The sequence below is a fragment of the Ceratotherium simum genome, chromosome 3 (genome assembly GCF_057802395.1).
Source record: "Ceratotherium simum simum isolate JZ-2026a chromosome 3, ASM5780239v1, whole genome shotgun sequence".
Classification (NCBI taxonomy): Eukaryota; Metazoa; Chordata; class Mammalia; order Perissodactyla; family Rhinocerotidae; genus Ceratotherium; species Ceratotherium simum.
Genome location: NC_141902.1, coordinates 28,151,000 through 28,172,469, shown reverse-complemented (window position 1 = coordinate 28,172,469; position 21,470 = coordinate 28,151,000). Strand labels below are relative to the sequence as shown.

Sequence of the window (21,470 nt, the reverse complement as noted above, 5' to 3'; positions counted from 1 at the left end):
GTACAAACTTTCTCGCGTTCCTAACTGTTCTGCAAAAGAGAGGTACACTGAATGAACAGATGGGAGATGGGGCTGAGGACCTATGCGGGACGAAACTGCCTGGCTTCCTGGACTCTTCGCCTGCGGACGCCTCGGGGGGGCTGCCTCGCTTCTGGGAGCAGGGGCCGGTATCCCGTGGTCGGCTGTCCTCGGGGGCGGTGTCCCCGCAGCTGCTGCGCGTCGGACTCGGGTCTCCAGGCTCGCTCCCGGCCCAGGCTGGGACCCGCCCGCCGCGCCTGGGGCGGGGGCTGCTGTGGCGCCTGCTCCAGAGGCGGGTCCAGGCGGAAGGGGCCTCCTCGGGGGAACCAGGCGGGGTCCCAACAACACAGAGAGGCTCGCACGCCAGGCGTCCACTCCTCGCCAGACCCCTATCCCGTCCGTGTACACACACACGCACGCTGACCCCAAGCAGGATCCAAAGCAAGCTTCAAAAGAACATCTTTGCGTTTTCTGCCAGCTCCCCATCATCATATAAGCGAGGAAGAAGCGGCTGAGAAACAAAAACTTCTTTTTCCACTGTCCTGACCGTTTCTGCAGCCTTGTTCCGAGGCCGAGGTGGGTTCACACTCCTGCTCCTCCTTCTCCCTGTCGATGGCTTTATCAAGAGTGTTTTGGCTGAGGGAGTCCCTTCTTAGCACAGGCAGTGTGGGGCTCCTCCGGGAGGCTTTTGTGGGACAAGACTGGGGGAGCTGAGGAATGGGAAGGAAGGTAAAAGTCCAGTAATAGTACGAGTTCGCGATTCTGCATTCCCACCCCATGTTTACTTCCCGCAGCTGAGCAGAGTTGGCAGCGTCAACGCCCACTGCCTGGAACCTAGGCTCAGAGCGGGGACCACAGAATTGGCGGACTGAAGGGAGACCCGAGGAGGCCTGCACAGGCTCAAAACTAAGGATTCTTTGCTTGGTACCCAGGTTGATCTCCAGGTTTATGAAGCAGGTCTTGTCCAGTTTGTGCCAGCGTAACCGACATTTGGGGCCTGGTGTTTTCGTTTCTTGTTTACTTTACTCTGTCTCCCCACCCTTAACCCACCCTCAGCCAATGTTGTGAAATTCTTGGAGACTCTTTGCCAACAGACTCGTCTCTAAGCTTTCTTACTGGAACGTTGGGATCCTCGGCTTTCTTCCTCTGAAACAGCACATCAAATGGTGACAACACAAAGGCAAAACAGAACATCTTTCTTTAGGAAGGACAGTAGAAACAGTTTCAGCACGGTTCTGGGGACTAGGGAAATCTCAAATGAGCCAAGACCCTCCCTCTGTGTCATTAAGAACCTTATAATGGAGTCATAAATGTAATCACTAGAAACCCAAGTGACATAATTATCTGAGCAGCACATGGCCAGCTTGCCAGAAGCAGCCTCAGGTATTCCAAGAGCTACTTAACTACACAGTTATTAACTAGTTAGTGCAGAAGGATAATTTGGTTTCAGACGATTTATTTCAAGCAGCTCTTTTACAGATAAAAGGGAGAGGGAAATATTTTTGAACTTTATGGAAATATTCAATGTAGGTTTCCCTTAAGCAGCAATTTTCAGTGGCACCTTTAAAATTAGCTTTGATTTTCTAGAAATTACTAGTATGGAATACAAAAGCTGTGTGGTGCATTGGAAAGATTCTAGTCCCAGGAACACTAGATGTTCCTTGGGCAATACATATTCTCTTTCTCTTTCTCTGTTGCTCATCCGTAAAATGAGGGATTGACAGATGGTCCCTGAAGTCCATCTCTTTCTTATTCTATGACTGCGTTGGGTGGCAGGGTGTTAGTAACATGACTCTTATACAAAAGAAGGTACTCCAGTAATGTGGGGAAGAACTATAGTTTAGTAGAGAGGATGGGCAAAACCATTCCAGGAAGGGGAATGGCTCTGGCTATTGTTGAAAGAGCAGATGTCAGGTTATAAGCAGGTAACAGAGATTTGTCAAGTTATTGTTGGAAACATTTGCCAGTGTGATTCATAAATTAAAATAGATAGATAAGAAAGTAGATCAAAGCAGGCCAGCGAAACCCCTCTTTAGAAGTTTGTATTTAATCTGTATTTGAGCAAAGAGCAATTTCTGTAAATAGTTACTCTCAGAAGAACACCTCAAAATACCTAGGAAAGAAAGAATGGGCACAAAGCCCAGAATTTGTTGAAAAGTGAATGTTTAATTTTTATCTTTGTTTGGAAATATAGGCATGTCAGCAGGACTTTGTCCCGATTCTCTCTCAATAAATAGTGCCCCCCCTTCCTGGAGGCCGAGGCATGATCCTTCTTTTCACGTGAGCTTCATCCTCTTTTAACCATTACTTCTGTCACTAAATAAGTTTCATGTTTATAGACCTAAATGTTAGAGTTATAAAGGAACTTAGAGATTAGGCACTTCCCTCCATCACCTAATTTTATAATTAGTCTTAAGGACAGAATTAAACGTGTCCTCAGTATAAAGGGGGAAAGTACACCAGCAGTAGAGCCTTAGAAGGAGAACTCATGCTTTCTGTGTCTGTGTGCAGGGAGACTAGTGGCTTGAAGAAGAGACATAGAAAAACATTTCAGGAGAAGGGGAATGACTTTTAAGTTCAGGCCGTCAGAACATTTTTTTAAATATATGAGCACTTTTTTTCAATTGGCAATTGCTTCATACGTATTAAAATTACCAACAGAGATATGATGTTCATTAATCATAGACTATAATTCCTTGTTGTATTTTGAAACACAAATGCCTAAGCACTTAGATGCATTTTAATGAAAGAGTAAAACTTTTTTCCCCCAAACCTTATTTTCTATTTCGTCATAACGTCATTGTGCCAAGCTGAAAAGAAAAACAATTAGAACAAAAGCAGCCATTCACCATTCACCTACCTGAGTTTTTGCATTGTCAACTGTGTGGGCCGGTTGTGAAATCTCCAGAGGTTGTCGGGTGAGATCCCAGAGGCAGAGGGGGGACCTGGCTGTGTTCAGAGGCTGGAGGCTGCTCCCCAGCATCACTGTGTAACTCCCGCATCAGAGACTGGTCTGTTTGTGTGAGTTGGTGCTTGAACCGTGTTCCAGGCCATGGGACTCTGTGTGTGTGTGTGCGTGCGTGCTCACGCACACGCACGCATGTGATGTTGGAGTGGAGTACCTTATCTCTGCTTTTAGGCAATTTATCAGAGAAGGGTCATGTTGATCAAGTCATCTTGATCCCCATAGACTGCGGCGGTTGAATGCTGCTTCCATCATCCAGGACTGCTGAGGCAATGGGGGTGTTGCAATGGACCTGGCAGATGTCCTCCCGACCTAATGACTGGTTGATAACTTTTTAGAACTCAGTTCTTCAGCATCTGTTTAAAAGATGATGTGTGATTAATTTAAAATAGGCACCACTCTCAAATAGTGTGTTTGCCCACAAAAGGAAAGTGAGCATTTGGGTGTTCTGTTAGATGCAGTAGAGGCCCCACTCTCTGGGCCCCATGTCCCCTTAATTCTCTTTGCAACTAAAGGGCTTTGAACTTTGGTGGTTGGTGTTTGGCAGAACAAAGGTCAGAGGCATGCCTATCCCTGCCTTTCCAGAGACTTCAGTAACCCTGAGGCACCAGGTACTGAGGGTAAAGCTGTTTGTGGCAGTTTGCTTGTTCCTCTTCTCACTACCTCTGACATTTTTTTTTTTCCTTTTAGCTCAGGCTAAAAGGGAAAAAGATATGGAAAAAAAAAAAGTGAAGCTCAGGCAGGACTGTGCCCACCACAGCTGAAAAGCACATGAAGTGTGTCCTTTTTCAGGTTTTCCATGCTGCCCACTTTTCTTCCTCCTTAAATCCTCAGGCCCTTCCAGTTACCAAAAACTGTTCTTAAAATAAGCTCGAAAGCACATGCCCAAGGATGTTTAAATCACCCACAGCTGTTTAAAGAGTTAACCCTCCTAGAGATTTTTGCATTGGAATGGGGACCGATCCCTAAAGATAAAGGAATATTAGTGGGCTTTCAGGATTTATCAGTGAGCTAGAAGCAGAGCTTTCCCAGGAAGCTTGGAAGTCTTCCTACTCTACCTGGGAATCAGGCCTGCCTTGTTTGGTAACTGCTACCAAACCCAATTGTGTCTGTCAACCTTAAGAGAAGTGTCAACCTACAAAAACAGAATCCAGTTTAAGAGGCAAAGCGTTTATTTGGGATCAAAGAATTGCAATTCAGGGAGCACAGATTAAGGTAGAAACTCAAATAGTGTCCCGATTACAGCAGAGGGGCTTAGGGTTTTTATGGGAAAAAGGGAAGATGAGGTGAGTTATGTTAAAGGAGAGTTCATTGGTGCTAGATGAGGTAACACTCAGTTTGTACTTCATAGATTAGGCTTGAGATGCAATCATCAAGCCAAAGGCTAGACTTGTAATTCATTGATTGGTTAGCAATCTGGTCATCAGCAAAGTCCAGCTCCATCAGTCCTTACAGACAGGAAATTCTTGTCCTTACTGACTGCTTGGAATGTTAGCAGTTTGGTCCAGTTTGGAAGATAAAGAAAATAAGACATGCAAGGCAGTTCCTCTCAAATGGCTGCTCTGGCTGTTTTAATATGGCTCCACTCATGTCATCTTTCACAGAAGCCGGGAGAGTTTGCATGGGTGGGGTCTCCAGAGTGAGATCAGATGGTGCATTCCTAGAAGCAATGAGGGATAACAAAAAGAACTTGGGGCCTAGGAGTCAGTGACTGTTTCAGACGCTAAGGATGTAGAGGTGAATAAGACAATTCTTCTCTCAAAGGGTTCCATCTAATGGAAAGATTATGAAGTCAATTAATCATCAAAGGAGTGATGGTTAACAGCCTGTTTCCCAGGTTATACTAACCTGAAGTAAAACCAGATGAATCCCACCCATGTTATAAGAACTCCAGATCAGCTCACGTTCTTCTCTGAGCATTCCTGAAGTTCCCAAGGGGTGTACACATGCTTGCAAACTCGCCTTTTCAACCTACACGATGAGGCTGCAATTTACTTCTTTCTTGGTCCAGCTCCCTGGGGAGGTCTATCCCTGCCATACAAAGGGACCTACGCTGCTGAGAATGTCTGAAGGTGCCTACATGCAGTGTCCCCTTCCTTTTTGGCAGAGCAAATGGTCTGATCTGATGTTCTAGCTCTTGTCTAGACTTGCCTCAAATTTGTCCTAACAGAATCCTCAAGTGGAGGAAGGTACTTCCCCTCCTGCCCCACGCCCTACACCACCCCTGTAACCATGTAGTGACCTTCTTTACACCAGGTTGCTGTGTACTTTCTGAATCTTAGAGGTATTTCACAAAACAACCTTTATTTTTATTCGAGTTTTTATTGCAGCTGCCTCTCCCTAGGCCCCGGGAATCTGGGTCAGAAGGGGATGTGACTGGCACATACTGTACTCCTTGCCCAACACTGCTCCATGGCCTTTTCATCTTTCTCCTGCCTCTCATCGTGTTCTTCTCTTGCGATGAATCCTTTCCCAGGGGCATCACAGACTCTTACACAAATAAGCTCAGCTGGGGCTGACTTACTAGCTTTTCAGACACATCGGGAGACATATCAAGTCTACAGTCAATGCAACTTTGGCTGTCAACTTGGGACCCCTGCTGCGTGCTTGCCTCAATGGAAGTGTGTACAATGGCGGTACAGTAAATCCACAAAGAAAGAAGTGGGCAACTCCTCCTGGGATGGAGTGGGATTGAGGCAGGTCAGTCAGGACTCAGAGGAGGCGTTGCTCGGGCTGAGTCTGGAAAGATGAGAAGATTCTCGCCCTGCAGATAAGGGGTTTGAAGTCTGACTGCCCCATTCATCTGCTGTGTGATCTTGGAGTTTCCTCATAAGAAGACTGACTTGCATAATACCTCACGCTGGTGATGGTTAAATGTAATCAAGTATGTGAGAGCTGCATAAAATGAAAGGTAACACTGATTATTATAATGAAGATGAGGATTTCAAGGGCAGTTGTTTTACGGGCGGGTAGCCTGTCTTTAGTTGACAGCTTCTCAAAAACAGGCAGACTGAAAACTTGGAGGTGGGTGGATGATAACAGAGGGTGGAGGATTTTTAAAAACATAACACTGTCCCAGGTCCAACACCAGTGTAGGTGGTTGCTGGGGGTCTGTGAAACAGTTGGTGTCCTGCTGCTGCCTGATATTTGAAACTATAGGATCTATAAGTGATCCTGGTGACCTATGGCTCACTGTTTCTTTGCAAGCGATGAATCCACTTTGTGATTAGATGCAATATCAATGTTGCATTGATGGTGGAGATAATCAATTTTGCAACTGTGTTACAAGGAACAGAAGATTGAGTGCTCAGGGTTAGTCTCTTGTAGAACAGGTAAGGATGACGAGAAGGAGAAGTCTAGAATATATGGCAAGGATATTTCTGAGGGTTAGTAGCTGGGAGGTTGAGGGCAGGGGCAGGGTGCTAATAGCTGTCACATAACCTTCTCTAGAAGTGCTTTCCTGGTTCTTTGAAATCTATGGAATAACCTACTCAGCATCCTTGCATGAAACCAAATTCTGTGGGTAAAAAGAAGTACAGTGGAACAGTATCCTGCTGGAGGATCACATCTTACTCTGCAGGCTTCTTCCAAGGCAGTTCTTGGAGGTGGCTCGCAATATCAGAAACGCCGTCTTCTGGATCCAGATCATTGCATGTGATCAATGAAACCTCGCTCCTGTCATGGGCAAGAGTGAGAACGACAGACATCAGAAAAAGGCAGCATTGAGGCAAAAGGTCATGTTTATCAAACTTTGCCTTCCAGAACAAATCTCTAATCCATTTAGATGGGTTAATATTTGATCCAGTCATGCCCAGGGAAGAGGTGAATGACTCTCCTCGTTTGTCCAAGAGCAGTGTCCTTGGTTTTCATGTCTCTGCCAGGATTGGGGGTCTTTAGATCTAGTCTCCCCACCCTGTTTGTCTGATCACTATATAATTAGAACTGGGAGAGACTTCCATGTTCACACAGCTGGAACCCACCTGCAGGAACAAACAGCTGGAACCCATCTTCAGTTGGAGGGAAACTTCCAGATTTTTGTAAGATTCTTCCTCCTGGGTAATCTACTGTCCTATTTGTTTATCTATGTACTATTTCTAGCCATCGATCCATTTCAATGAAACCATTTTCTCCCTTTTAAAGTCTCTGGGCCCAAGCTCATGAATGAAGAAGAAAATGAATCAGATTCTAAAGTTTAAAATGAAAACAAATTTCTTTTGGGATAGTCTGTATGTGAATAAAGGGAAATTAATGAGACTGGGAGGTTTAGGAGGGATTCTTCAATTGTGATAAAATCCCCAGAGACCTGGGGAACCCATTTGCTGAAGGGCATCTGGGGCGCCCCTGGATACAGGCATTGTATGTGGCTTGACAAGGAAAGAAACAGAAAGTATGCTTTTATCTCTGTTTTCTCGTAACCTTTCCTGCTAATTTCTTTCCTTAAGAAAGTTTTGCATGGTCTTTGAAAGCAAAGTGGAACACATCCCAAGATCAAAAGAAGGTACTGCCAGTGTACCAGAAAGAAGATAAAGAGAGGAATATGCATTGAGTGTCCATGCTCTCACTTTGGGGGATATAGCCCTAGAACATATAAAAATGTGAAACTATGTTGTAATTGTAACCATAGGTACTCATCATAAGCTGTCAAGTTAACTCCATAGTGCATAAAGTCTGATGGATCTCTTGAATACAAGATATTGCCTGAGGAGAGAAGAGGAGAATATTAATTTTTGTGAAGACTAAGGGATTGCTTTGAGACAGAGGTTAGTTAGTCTAAAGAACAGTTGGGACAAATTCCACTGACAATAAGCTGACTGACAGTTACGTGCTTGGAGGTAGAAGGATATATGTGAATGAGTCTGACCACCAGATGTGAGGCTCTGCACCTTGGCCTAGGCAGATTCACTTCTGCACCCAAAATAATATGTGTCTTACTTATTTTCTTCCAGTTCCACTTTACCTGTCTTTGGGGGGAATTTAGAATTGAGTATATGAGTGAGGAAGTTGTGAGTAGGGGAGCAGACGTTAGACACTGGTGGCCATGGTATGTGCTTGCTGGGATTTCGTTTCTGGATGTCTTAGGGAGTCAAGATTACAATAAGCCTGAGCAAACCTTAGCTGAGTTGTTACAGAATGAGTGTGCAAATTCTGAAAATCAGAAACAAAGATACTCCCTTACCTTTCCAGACTGGGACGTGAGGGCCTTCAACCTACAATGAGCAAGTGGCTTTTTAGGATGTGAAGCCCCTATGTGGTGTCGGTCCTGTGCCTTAACTAGAGGTGGTCTGTGGGCTTGGCTTATATGCAGAGCCTTAAGGGATGATGCATTTCAGTGAGATTGGGCCACAGGTCAGCCTGTCATCTATTTCTTCCAGCTGGTGCCCTATACCACCAACTAAACTTATACAAACTTGTCTCTGCAATTCCATGGTCACTGGACTTTTGCCAGTGAAAGCAGAAAAGGCTCTCTTACGCTTAATGAGAACCATGGAATTGCAGACTTTTAGAGTTAGCAAATCTCTCTTTTTATAGATGAACAAATTTAGGCCTGGAGAGGAAAATGGAATCAGTCATTAAAAAATAATATTGAGGGTCTCCCATGAGGCAGACACTGTGATTAAAGGTGAATAATATGGGTTCTGCCTTCCTGTAGATTATACACCAGTAGGAAACACTGACAAGTAAACAGGTAATTGTTTGCCCAAGATCATGCAGATGATGGCTTGGAAATGGCATCTGTGAAAACTGACAACACGGAAATCTTTATTTTGTGATATTCTTGTGGGCAGATTCTGAGCTTTATGACTTTGCTTTGACACTTGTATCTAGTGAGGTGTCCTTGGTTTTAATATCTAAAGCATAGAGTATTTGGACAGAGACTCTGGACAGACCTGCCAGCTCACTCTCCCTTCCGTAAACAGCAATGTCCCCACCACCTGTACAGCACTGGGATGTCCTACAAAGGACCCACTCTCTTCTCTGCAATATGGAAGACGTTGGCAACCTTCCTATCCACCACTGCCACCTACTGACTCTTTTGAGTACCGCCAGCTCTAGTTCTATTTCCTAGTGTTTAGACTCTGGGATTCTGGCCTTGTTTGGAAGAGAGGTGTTTACTGTGTGACCTCTAAGGTCCCTTCCGATCTTGAAAACCTGCGATTCTACAATTGTCTTTGACATTAGAAGGCAATATTTGCCCATTGCAGAGAAAGAGATTTAATTGATTTCAAATCAATAAAACTTTGATGAGATTTTCCAAAAAACTAGAAAGAAAACACATCCAGGAGACTGAAAAGCACAATGTAAATGTAAAGAGCGTGGCAAATGGGTAGCACGGCGGCCCAGCAGCTGTGTTGGAGCAGCAGACATGTAGGAATACTTGTCATTCTTTTAGGGGTGGCTCTCCCCTCTGCAATCATGTACCACGTTCTTGCTAAACTCCCAAGAACACACTTTCACTTGATTCTATTATAAATTATACTCTGTGCTTAATGGAAAACTTTTCATCTGCTATTTATTTCAGTTTTGTGGAATGACCAAAAAAATTTTTAATGTGTAGTTTGGTATTCTTCAGCAGTGTACCAAATTTGTCTACAGTTATTATGAAACAGACAAGGTGGATCAATACCAAATGCTGATGAGAAAGAGCGCTCCCTTTGCTCAGTGTCACATGCCTTCCCATGTAACCAGCAGAACCCTGGATTCCCCTGTCTTTCTAGATTCACCATCATACGCCCAGGGCTGTTGAGCAACACTACAGGCTTAGTACTAGGACCCATGACCTCTTTAAGGGCTGAAAAAACATTTGATGTGAAAATAATGTTTATTGACTTACACACAAGGAAAGCTCAAAATAAAAAATTGATAATAATTAATCAAATGTTTATGAAAATATATCATTTATTTTTAAATTTAGGATTCATAAGAATTATATGACATTTGAGAATATTTTGAGGGTCAAATTTTTCTCCCATTTTAAGAATTTCTCAGTATGGACAATGATTGCCAAGAAATCATAGGCAATCATGAATTAAATGAATTACTCATAGACAAATAATTTGAAAAACAAAAATCGGTGTCAAATTTATAGTGAAAAGTCATTTTTATTGCTGGATGTGGGGGCATTCATATATATTTGATATAATGTGGGGCAGGACTTTGTGGTTTTTAAAGGCTCTGCATGTTCCTTAAAGTTTTCTCCAAAGAACTAAAGGGGTAGTTAGAAACTGCCTGCTGCAAACACCAAATATATTTCAATTCTAAAGTCTTCAAATTTCTTAAGAAATAAAATCTTAAAAGTTTATAAGAATTTTTTTTCTATTTTGTTGTAATCTGTACTTGTTTAATTCTATTTTTAATTATCCATTAAGTTAAAATCATGCTCCAGGAAGAGGCACCATATTTACCCTATTGATGTGTCTGAATGTCTGTGACACACCACCCCTGGGATGTGTGAGTTCTACAGTTTCAGATTGACAGCTCTTGAGAGATGATGGCAGCGATCTTTTTTTTCTCTTTCTTCTTCTTCTTTTGAGAAAGATGTTAAGAAATCATTACAGCAAATTGTAAGGTCTTTCATTTGATGAAAAGATCTAAGGAGTTTTTTGTTTGTTTGTTTGTTTACCACATAGTAACATCATTTGCCTGTTGTCTAACAGTCTATGTACATCTGCTGGGAGAACTAGAAAATATTCTCTGAGAATAATCCAAATTGTTCCCAATTCAAGAAGCTCCTAAGAATAAGCTTGAATTCCCCTTCCTCCAGTCCTCTGTAAGAGTTGACCCCAGACCCACTTTCAAGCATTACATGGATTCTTCCATGTTCCTCCCTGTTCTTTCTAAATAATACATCCTAATTCCACCTTTGGCCACGAACCACCTACTTCTTGGGGAAGAAGGTCTGCCTCCCTTCACCTCCAGGTGAAACTGCTCTCAGTGCTCTCCTCACAGCCAGCTGCCTAACTGACTTGAGTACCTGGAATCCTGTCTTCAACAATCCTCTGATTTACCCTTCCCTGGGTTCAGGGTTCCCTACAAGTCCCTCTTCTTCATAGCTCCCAGCTCCTATCTTACGGTCTCATCTCAGTAAATGAGAGCTCCCTCCTCTTCCCCATGGATGCTACATCCTCTTTTAGGGAGGCATTTGGTGTGTCTTAATGGTCTTTGTGTTCCAGGACCTAGCACGGTGCCTGGTACCCAGTAGGGGCTTATGTTTGTTATTAAATTAATTAATAAATGAATTAAAGAACGTGAGTGGATTTTATAATGCTATGACTGATAGATAAATACTCAGTGATCCTTAAGGGATAGGAAAGAATGGTTGGGGCTGGAAGTTGTGTTCAGGAAACTTTTAAATAGGCTTTCCAAAGGAATGGCTGACAAGAGGTGTGAGATTAACGGGAAGGGAAAAGAAAAGATGTAATTAGGTGACTGAGGATACCTGACTCCTGATACCCTGTCAGAGAGAAAAGTCCCTGTCGTTTTAGCCTCATTTGGCAATGCTGTTCTTTGCCCCTACCATGCCTCCTTTTGCCCTTGGCAGGAGCCTTTGTTGGAAGAGATGATGATGGGCCTGGGCCCGCTGTTGTTGGTCTTCGTGCTGGGTCTGGGTCTGACCCCACTGACCCTGGCTCAGGATGACATCAGGTACAGAGATTTCCTGACCAAGCACTATGATGCCAAACCAACGGGCCGGAATGACAGATACTGTGAAAGCATGATGGTGAGACGAGGCCTGACCACACCCTGCAAAGACACCAACACCTTTATTCATGGCAAGAAGACAGGCATCAAGGCCATCTGTGGAGATAAGAATGGAGAGACTTATAACGGAAATTTGAGAATAAGCAAGACTCCTTTCCAGGTCACCACTTGCAAGCATGTAGGAGGGTCCCCCCGGCCTCCATGCCGGTACAGAGCCACACCAGGGTACAGAAACATTGTTGTGGCCTGTGAAAATGGCTTGCCTGTCCACTTTGACGAGTCCTTTTTCCGTCCATAACTTGCACGACACTGCCCAGAGCTGGCTCTGCTCTCCTTTCCTTGCCATTTCCCTTCCCCACCCCAGAACAGTGGTGGCAACATTCATTGCCAGGGGCCTAGAAAATGAGCTGCTCGGATCTTTTGCTGTTTTACAATATGTTTAATAAATAAAAATGTCTCTGAAATTGGTAAGAATCAAAGTCTTCTCACTGATTCTTGGCCTATTGATCTTTCCCCATTTTCTCTACTCAGCTGTCTCCTGAGAAGATTGGATGGAATAGAAATGCCTTTTTCTTTATCAGTCAGTTCCTTATCAGTCAGTAGGGAGGTGGACTTCACTTTCTGTGAAGGTAAGGATGTTAAATTCATCTTACAAAGAGAGCTGGCAAAATTCCAGGACTCGTGGCCCCTAAGAAGAGTTTTCAGGAGGGGCAAATTATTTTTGCTGTCAAATAATAAGCCAATATTGCTTTTACAAATGTTAAACCTTAAGGAGAAGAGTTTAGAACTTAATAGCAACAGATTAATTACACTCTCACTGTCTCTCTCTCCCTCTGTCACACACATGCACACACAAACATGCACACATGCAAACACATGCACACACATGTAATCCTGCATGAATACCAAAATCCATTTAGGGTGGACACCTCTTGTCTTAAGCAGGAGGTAATTTTCGTGTTGCTTTGAATGGAATGCTCCCAGGATATTCTCGTGGTTATTTTATATAAAGATCAAAAAATTTGATTACTTGACATTATTTTCTCTAATCTTTTACTTTATCAGCTGATGTCTGGCAACCGCGAGATCTTAGAGAAGTCATAGAGACACTCCAAGCTTATCCCGCATTCTTCTTCAACTGGATTTATTTTCAAGTAAACATAAACTTAGGTTAACAGACACTCTCTTTGTAAAATATACTAATCAAAGCACGGGTTCAGTGGTTAACTTCCTGTTACCCAATTCCCATCAACAGGTGCCTGGATATTTTATTTAGAATGTAGTTAAAAATTACAATTATAAATCACTAGTTTTGCCGTCTCGTGAATATATGACTGTATGGTTACAGTATTCCCACGGTGGCCTCTCCTGCTGCTCACATTGCCCTGAAATGGGCCAAAAGCCCTGGTTCCTCAATACCTGGGTTATAGACCAGTGTCCAGGTGCCACCTGGGAGCCCAGCCTCACTGAAAGTACTCAAATTTATGGAGGAAGGGATGGAGAAGTGGCTTACTGCTGCACACTCAGCATGTGAATCTGTCCGCCTTGAGTTAATCTATTTCAAAGTTGAAAACACCGTCATTTCCTAAGAAAGTAAGCAAAAGAGTTTTCCAAACCTCTCGTATTAGAAAATCTGCCTTATAAAATCTCAAAACCCCTTAGGAAGTGAGAAAGTTTCAGTTTTTGGTAGAGTGTTTGGACCCTTTTCTCAGGTTCTCCCACCAGTACTACCTCCCTGATATGAGGCAAAGTGACTTCATACAGATCATTGCCCCACTCAAAGTCTTGATGGGGAAGGTCAAAGGCAGGGACTGTTATTATATTGATCATGCCATAGCTGTGAAAACTCACATCTTCTCCAAACACCTGCTTAGAGCATTATCATTGCATACGCTGCTCTGGTGTTAGGGCAAATGACTATTTCCTAAGAAGTCACATAGCAGTGGGGTGGGGGTGCTTCCCAGCCTGCTGATGGAGCTAGCAGCTGGGTAGCCAATCTGAGTGCTTTTTGTGCTGGGTCTCTTTTTCTCTCACAACCAAAAGCTGTTTAGAATGAAATGTCAAGTCACAGACAAGTCATTTTATCTCAAGCGAATCATTTGTGGAATTGAAGTTCTGGTCATCTGTGCTTTGTTGACTTTGCGAGGAAAAGAGAAGAAAAACCCTAAAATGTCAAGTCCTTTGAAGAGTGGTGAAATGCAAGGCAGAAAATTCCATGCAATTTGGAGAGAAAAAATTTCTCTAGGGACACAGCATAAATCCTAGTAGCTGAGATATTTCAGCTTAGTAACAGCCTTCTAATTTTTGAGGAATACAGGTACTCTACAAAATAAAGTGGGGGTCGATAATATATGCAATTTGGTGTAGTCATTCATTATTTTATCAGACTGAAGGATGCAAAGGAAACCAATAAAAATGAAAATTATAAAAATGATAACTGCCAACATTTACTGAACACTTACCATGGGCTAGGCATTGTGATCAGCACTTCGCATTGATTTTACCATTTATTCTTCATAACATCCCTAAAAGGTAGGTATTATTATTATGCTCATTTTACTTATGAGGAAATATGCCGAGAGACGTTAAGTAATTTTCCCAAGGTCACAAATTTAGTGTGGCAGAGCTAGGTCTTTGGGATCACAGTATCATAAGAAGTTCTTATTGAGTGTGAATGTGGTGCAATGGAGAAAGCCTTTGGGGCAAGCTCTGACCAAAAAGTATGTGTTAGGTTGATTAAGGAATCGTTTCATTTTCTGCTATAGCTGAAGCCTTGAGATGCACCCATTGATGTCTACATTGGACTTTTCTTTTTGCAAATATTTTTCCATGTCTTGTTAAATCAGTTGGTAAGTGTGGCTGAAGCCATGGGTTTGCTCTGCATGAATAGTTTAAGTCTCCTCTGTAGCCAGTTATCTTGCTAAACCACATTCTTGGTCACAAAGAACCAGGATGAGAAAAAGTAGACAGAACTGTGCAAGATTAGAGGTGCAAGATTAGATTTGGGAAAAACAACCCGAAGGACATTGTTGTAGTGAAGCTATTACCTAAGTGCTAAGTGTACCTTCAGAAGGTGTATCCATTGGTCTTGGGGTGAGGAGTAAGTCAAGCATCATTTCTCCCTGCCACCCTTCTTTGCGTAACCCCTTCACTTCCCTCTCTTCCTAACTCCACATCTTGTATCTACAGCTGCAGTCACAGGAATGTGACATAGAGCTTTATATCTTTCTGTGCGCAGGCAAAAGGTGGCTGTGAATGTAGGAGGTGGTATTTAAAATAATCAAGTTTTTTTGATACTGGTCATTATCACCAACCAAAGGATAGGCTTTAGGTGGAACAAATTGCAGTCCCTCATCAGCCATTTCAGTCACTCAGTGTGATCTGCTATTATGAAGCCACATCTTTGAAAACAAAGGAACGTAGTAGCCATAGACATCAAACCCAGGAGTTCAGCTGGGGCCAGCCGTTGGACTGCACATGTAGGTATGGGCCTGTCTGACTCTCAAAAAATTCTCCTTGCTGCACGTTGGGTTGCTCACTTCCTGTCGAATCAGGGTGATAGTTTTCTTTGCTCTAGTGAGTTAGCCCTGCCTCACTCAAGAGGCAGGTGGATTCAGTTCATGAGTTCACGTCAATCCCAGGAGTGGCAGCCAGATGGCAGCATCTGGCTAGTTGGTGTTGGTGAGTGATCCACCTCCACTGCCACTCTGTTCCGCCCCTGGTTAAACTCTGATGCTAGAGAAGCAACTCTGAGCATAGACGTCTTTAATAGCCTGGATATTTGGGAAAGAGGGATGAGAGAGGCAGCAGAGGAAGTGGAAGGAGCACAGATTTTAGCAGATAGGCCTGGATTCCTTTCTTCAGTCAACAAAAGCAGTGTTCTGAATGTACATGACAATGCTTTCTTTGTTGTTGCTCTGGAAGTTTTTTGTTTCTTTGTTTTTTAACTCTGTTAAACATATGTTTATTTTCTACTGCCAAGAGGTGCCAACACAACGATCCTGCAACTAGAGAAGACAGACAACTACCGACAGCCATTGGCAAGACAGGCAGAGCATCGAGGATAGATGATGACAATGGAATATATCACCAGGGCCTGGTTTTTTAGGTTGTGCATAGAAAGAGCAAGGAAAAAAGACACAGTCCAAGTCTTCTGTTGTGGAGATTGTGCTGCTTAGATTTATTTTTTAAATGTTTCTTAGCTTTTCTTATCAGTCAACTCCACAAGCCTGGGAAACACCTTCACTCTCTGTACCCATTTCATTTCATTTGTTCATTAGCCTGCTTAGTGCATTTATTATCTCCTTCAACCAACATTTACTATCTTCAAAGCACTGTGGTGGGTGCTCTGTTTTTGGTTTTGTTTTTTATGAGATTAACAAGATTTCCAAAAGGGCTTGATTTTAATACCTTTAGAAGAATAGCCACATGAGAGGAAAGGCTGAATGTTATTCTATCCTCTTTGTGCTGCCTTCCTCAATTCCCAGATATAAGGAATTAAAATGAGTTCCTAAGCTTTCTTTGACAGAGTCTATCCAAACTTTTGGGAATCTGAGTCTCCAGAGAACCAAACATTCTCCAAAGATCGCACGACTGGAGAATTATCTCAAGAGACAGACAACTCCAGTTTCATTTAGATTTTCCTTTTCTCCCCTTTTCAAACCCTGACCATATAGGCCATATATACCTGGACAGCCAACCAGTCAGTCTCTGCCCTGGGTCATTGGCTATAGCAACTTCTCTAGAAAAGAGAAAGGCTCTTGCTTTCAGAGAAGACCATATTTGCAAACTATTCACTCTTGGGCAAGCAAGAGTGGGAAAAGTTGTGAGCAGAAAAGAGTGGGCAGATGGTACATACAACAAGGAGGAAAGAGGAGACTACAGAGCTGAGAAATGTCAGCTTGCCATTCTCAACACCTCTCTGCAGTGCCCAATTCTTACCATCCTTTCTCCTGCCCCTTGGTTTCTCCCTAGGCACCTCCAAGGGAGCAATGTCTCTCCAGAGGAGCCATTCATTGCTTCTGCTCTTGCTGCTGACCCTGCTGGGGCTGGTGCTGGTACAGCCCTCCTATGGCCAGGATGACATGTACCAACGATTCCTGCGGCAACACGTGGACCCTGGGGTGAGAGATGGCAGTGATCGCTACTGCAACTTGATGATGCAAAGACGGAAGATGACTCTCTATCAGTGCAAGCCCTTCAACACCTTCATCCATGAAGACATCTGGAACATTCGTAGTATCTGCAGCACCACCAGTATCCAGTGCAAGAATGGCAGGATGAACTGCCATGAGCGTGTAATGAAGGTCACAGACTGCAGGGAGACAGGAAGTTCCAGGGCTCCCAATTGCAGATATCGGGCCATCGCCAGAACTAGGCGTATTGTCGTTGCCTGTGAGGGTAACCCAGAGGTGCCTGTGCACTTTGATAGATAGACGCCACCTGTCAGGGGTTATGGCCCAGCAGTTGGCCTTTCACTTACTCCTTGAATAGCAATGAGTAAAGCATTTGAGCTGTCCAGGCTCTGTCTCCTCTGCTTATTTCTTATTCTTTTTCTCTATATACCCATTCTGTTAAATAAAATCACAGAGAAGTGGAGACATAAACCTATAAGAAGTCTGGGCTTTTCTATAATAAGCTTCCTTTTATAATACTAGTCAACTTAGCTCTCTCAAATCCTTTCCTTTGGAATTTAGTCATTATTTTTATTTCTATAGCATTTCAAGCAATTCAAAGTGCTTTCGTCTAAATTTTTTCATTTTAACGCCACAGTACCCCTGTAACGCTGCTGCTGATATTGTTATATATACTAACCTGAAGTCAAGGGATCTGCTAAAGACCATGAAGTTAGTGGAAATGCTGAGACAAAAATCCAGTTTAACTGGCTACTAATCTAGGGTATTTTCCACTTCATTACAAGGAGTATTTTGAAACTATCTTTTTTTTTGTTATGCCCAAAACTCAGCTGTTGGGGGAAGCATTAAAAATTTGGAAATATGTACTGGCAAAACAAGAGCTCTATCTGTATAATTTGGCAATTTTGTTGTGTTTGGATCTAATAAGATCAAGAAATGATACAAGGAATTTTCTTTTTCTCTTCTCAAACTGTTGAATCACCCTCGTAAGTCAAAGTATTAAAAATACACTAGATCATTAAGAATCATTCCCTCTTCCTGAATGAAAGATATTTCATGTTTTCCTTATAGTAAAGGACTTAAACTGCACATATCTGAGAAAACTGTGCTAAGGTTCTTGTGTGGGGGATTATTTCTTTTTCTCCTATTCTTTTTTGTTCTCCTATCCTCTTTTAATTCTTCTCTAGTTTATAAACATGCATACACCTTAATATCCTCATAAATTCTGGTCCAAGACTAATGCCTATCAGATCGATGGACATGACACAGAAAACTTTGTCTCATTTACTCCAGAGGGAATGATTCCTCTCAAAGATAATTCTCACACCTTCCCTTCTCTCTTTGAATATTTACAAGCAAATTGGACAACAGAGATGTATGAAGATGCGAGCTGCTAAAGAAGGAAAGTGTGTGTGAATGTTTGTGTGTGACTAAACCAAAAACCTTTCAATTACAGCAGATATCTATTATTTATATTTAAAGTGTATGACTTGATTTGGTATACATATACATTGTAAAATAATCACTATAATCAAGCTAATTAACATACCTATGACCTCCTAGGGTTACCCTTCTATGTGTGGTGAAAACACTTAGGGTTTACCCTGTGAGCTAATTTCAAGTATACAGGACTATATTGCTACCTATTAAAAAACAAAATTCAACTGAGTAAATTTTTAAGATCTTATTGGCCTTATTCAATGGTTCATGAATCAGGCAGCATCAAATCTAGCAGATAAAAAGGAGCTCCAAGAAGCTGTACAAAATGAAAGACTTCTATAGGCAGAAGGGAGTAGGAGCAAGGAAGTTATGCTAGGCAAAAAAGTGGGTTTGTTATGGCAAGGTCACTTTCCTTTAGGGGATGGCAGGGGTCTATCAGGCAGATTACCTAGCTAGTGCTGATCAGGGGATTCCTGACTGACTGGTTAAGATTCCATTTCTTGGAGAGCTAAAACTGTAATTAAGTTAAGCTGCTTCTTGGTGATGTGGGGCTTGGCATAAGCAGCTCTATTTGGGTCCTGTTATCTTGTTTTAACATGCGTATAGTCACTATGTTATCCATTAGATCTCCAGTACTTATTCAGTTGTGTTACCAAACCAGGTTCGTTTTTGGCCGTCGCCCGGAAAGCCAAACACCAAGACGACGAGATTGCAGCAGAAAGAAGGTTTAATCACAAGGCAGCCAAGTGAGGAAAACGGGAGAACAAGTCTCAAATCTGCCTCCCCGATAATGGGGTCTCAGGGATATTTATGGGGTAGGGAACAAGGTGGTCTGAAATATGGAGATAGACGATTGGAGGTGAGGAGAGGTGAGGTGATGATCTGCACAAGCGTAGTCAGACTCCATGCCTCTTCATAGGACGAATGTTCACAAAATGGCAGCGTCAGCGTGACCTGAGGGTGGAGTTTTTAGCCTCTTGATGTCAAAAGTATCTTATTGGACATCTGTGTGGACCCAGTTGATGGGTTGGTGGTCTCAACTGGCCTGAAGTGGACAAGGGGTTCTAGTTCCTGAAAAACAGCTCAAACACCCATTACCCTGGTGATCCAGGCTCCAGAGAGATGTTATTTACAGGGAGTCAGATAGCATATTGCCTAAAGAGCACAGTTAACAATGGGTGGGTAAACAGCTAAAAGCTATAACCAATAATTGCAAAAAGGAAAAACAAAACTTTATTTCTTAGCTACTTAATCACCAATAGCTAACTGCCGGTTTCAGTTGCATAACTGAAACTTCGTACCCCTTGACCAACATCTCCGCGTTTCCCCTCCCTCCAGCCCCTAGTTACCACCATTGTACTCTGCTTCTATGAGTTTGATTATTTTAGATTCCACATATAAGTGAAATCAGACAGTATTTGTCCTTCTCTGTCTGGCTTATTTTACTTAGCATAATGTTCTGCAGGTCCATTCATGTTGTCACAAATAGCAAGATTTCTTTCTTTTTAATGGCTGAATAACATGCCATTGTATGTATATACCACACTTTCTTTATCCATTCAAAATTACTAATTGTCAGGGAAAAGCAAATCAAAGCCACAATGAGATATCACCTCTCATCTGTTAAGATAGCTATCATTAAAAAAATAATAATCAGTGTTGGCAAGTGTAATGTAAGTTCCTGACAATTAGCTTTTTTGATTGTAATGTAAGTGCTGACATTAAAATTTTGATTACCAAGGCATCCATTTCAAAGACATCTCAATTAAACACATTGCCAGCCACACGCTAGATAAAGATTCAAGCCACCCAACCTATGAAATTCCCCTTTTAGTCCTGGGTGACCTAGACAACTGACCATTTGAATGACTCTGCTTTTTCTTTCTTGCACTTTCTCATTCTTGTGTTTTAAATTCACCAATAAAGAATGAACCCTCGAAACTCTAGGCATCCCACCCTTGACCCCAATAAAGGCATAACCCCAGATCTATGTTCTTACCCCCATACTTCACTGTGCGGCCCCAGGCATTCCGTGTACCATCTAAGTAATGTGAGTAATAAACCTTGATTTTTCAAAGTTCCCTGATGGTTGTTGCTGAGATGCATCTTGCAATCATAATAAAAACCACAAGGGCCAGTCCAACATTGGCTCTGGTTGGGGAAATGTCTATAGGGGCTCCCCACAAGTAGTACAAACCCAGATGAGTGTCCCCAGACATTTCTAGCTGATAGCATCACTATCGATAGGCTGAGACTAACACAAACAGCAAGGATGGCTTTATTCAACAATTCACGAATCCAGCGGCAGCCGATTTAGCAAATAGAAAGGAGATCCCAGGAGCTGTACAAAATGAAAGACTTTTATAGGCAGAAAGGATTCATGAATGGTTGAATAAAGCCAATAAGATCTTTAAAATTTACTCAGTTGAATTCTGGTTTGTTTTTTGTTTTTTGTTTTATTTACTTATTTTTTCCCCCAAGGCCCGAGTAGATAGTTGTATGTCATAGCTGCACATGCTTCTAGTTGCTGTATGTGGGACACGGCCTCAGCATGGCCGAAGAAGCGGTGCGTCAGTGCGCGACCAAGATCCAGACCCGGGCAGCCAGCAGCAGAGTGGGCGCACTTAACCGCTAAGCCACGGGGCCGGCCCATGAATTCTCGTTTTTAACACCCGTCATTCCTACTATAATGCAGATAGCATAACTGAAACTCTTAGGTGTTCCTTATTATGTTTGATTGCCTGGTGGTATTTTGATTGTATATGATCGTTCTGGGAATTCTCTCAATATGTAACTTCCAGAGAAAGTCTACTGTCATGTCCTTTCCTTAACTTCCTCCCAAGTGTTGGACCTCCCTGAGAGAAAGAGAGAGAGAGTGAGCAAGAAAGACCATTAGAACTAGACTTAGGAATTGGAGAATTATGAGGGTGCAAGTGTATTTATGCCTAAATGTGGCTTTACTGGGACTTCAGAAATTAATCCAAAGCCAGTTGTCTAAAAGTAACTAATACATTGTCTTTTTTTTTTTTCTTTGAAATACTTATATTCCATTTCTCTCTGGTTGAAATAGTTAAGGCAGGTTTGAATTATGTTATTAATAATAAAAGATAACATTTATCACAACTCTCCAGGCAATCAAAATGGGTTAGTTAGGGAAAGGCTAAGTTATGAAAATACTACAGTAGTTTAAGAACAAAGAATTTTGCTTCCTT

At 42.5% G+C, this 21,470-nt stretch overlaps 2 protein-coding genes across 2 annotated transcripts; both read left to right on the top strand.

Annotated features, from left to right (window-relative positions):
* Nucleotides 1-446: 446 nt before the first annotated feature.
* Nucleotides 447-12,265, top strand: ANG (angiogenin). Its single transcript, XM_087424296.1, has 2 exons — nucleotides 447-594; nucleotides 11,523-12,265. The coding sequence occupies exon 2, from the start codon at nucleotides 11,541-11,543 to the stop codon at nucleotides 11,979-11,981; it is 441 nt and encodes a 146-aa protein (XP_087280422.1). The 5' UTR covers nucleotides 447-594; nucleotides 11,523-11,540; the 3' UTR covers nucleotides 11,982-12,265.
* Nucleotides 498-20,339, top strand: RNASE4 (ribonuclease A family member 4). The gene is made up of 2 exons (XM_087424284.1): nucleotides 498-594; nucleotides 16,658-20,339. The coding sequence occupies exon 2, from the start codon at nucleotides 16,675-16,677 to the stop codon at nucleotides 17,116-17,118; it is 444 nt and encodes a 147-aa protein (XP_087280410.1). The 5' UTR covers nucleotides 498-594; nucleotides 16,658-16,674; the 3' UTR covers nucleotides 17,119-20,339.
* Nucleotides 20,340-21,470: the final 1,131 nt, after the last annotated feature.

Bases quoted from the DNA above. Each gene is read 5' to 3' on its own strand.
- ANG (XM_087424296.1), top strand. From the start codon at position 11,541: ATGATGATGGGCCTGGGCCCGCTGTTGTTGGTCTTCGTGCTGGGTCTG.
- RNASE4 (XM_087424284.1), top strand. From the start codon at position 16,675: ATGTCTCTCCAGAGGAGCCATTCATTGCTTCTGCTCTTGCTGCTGACC.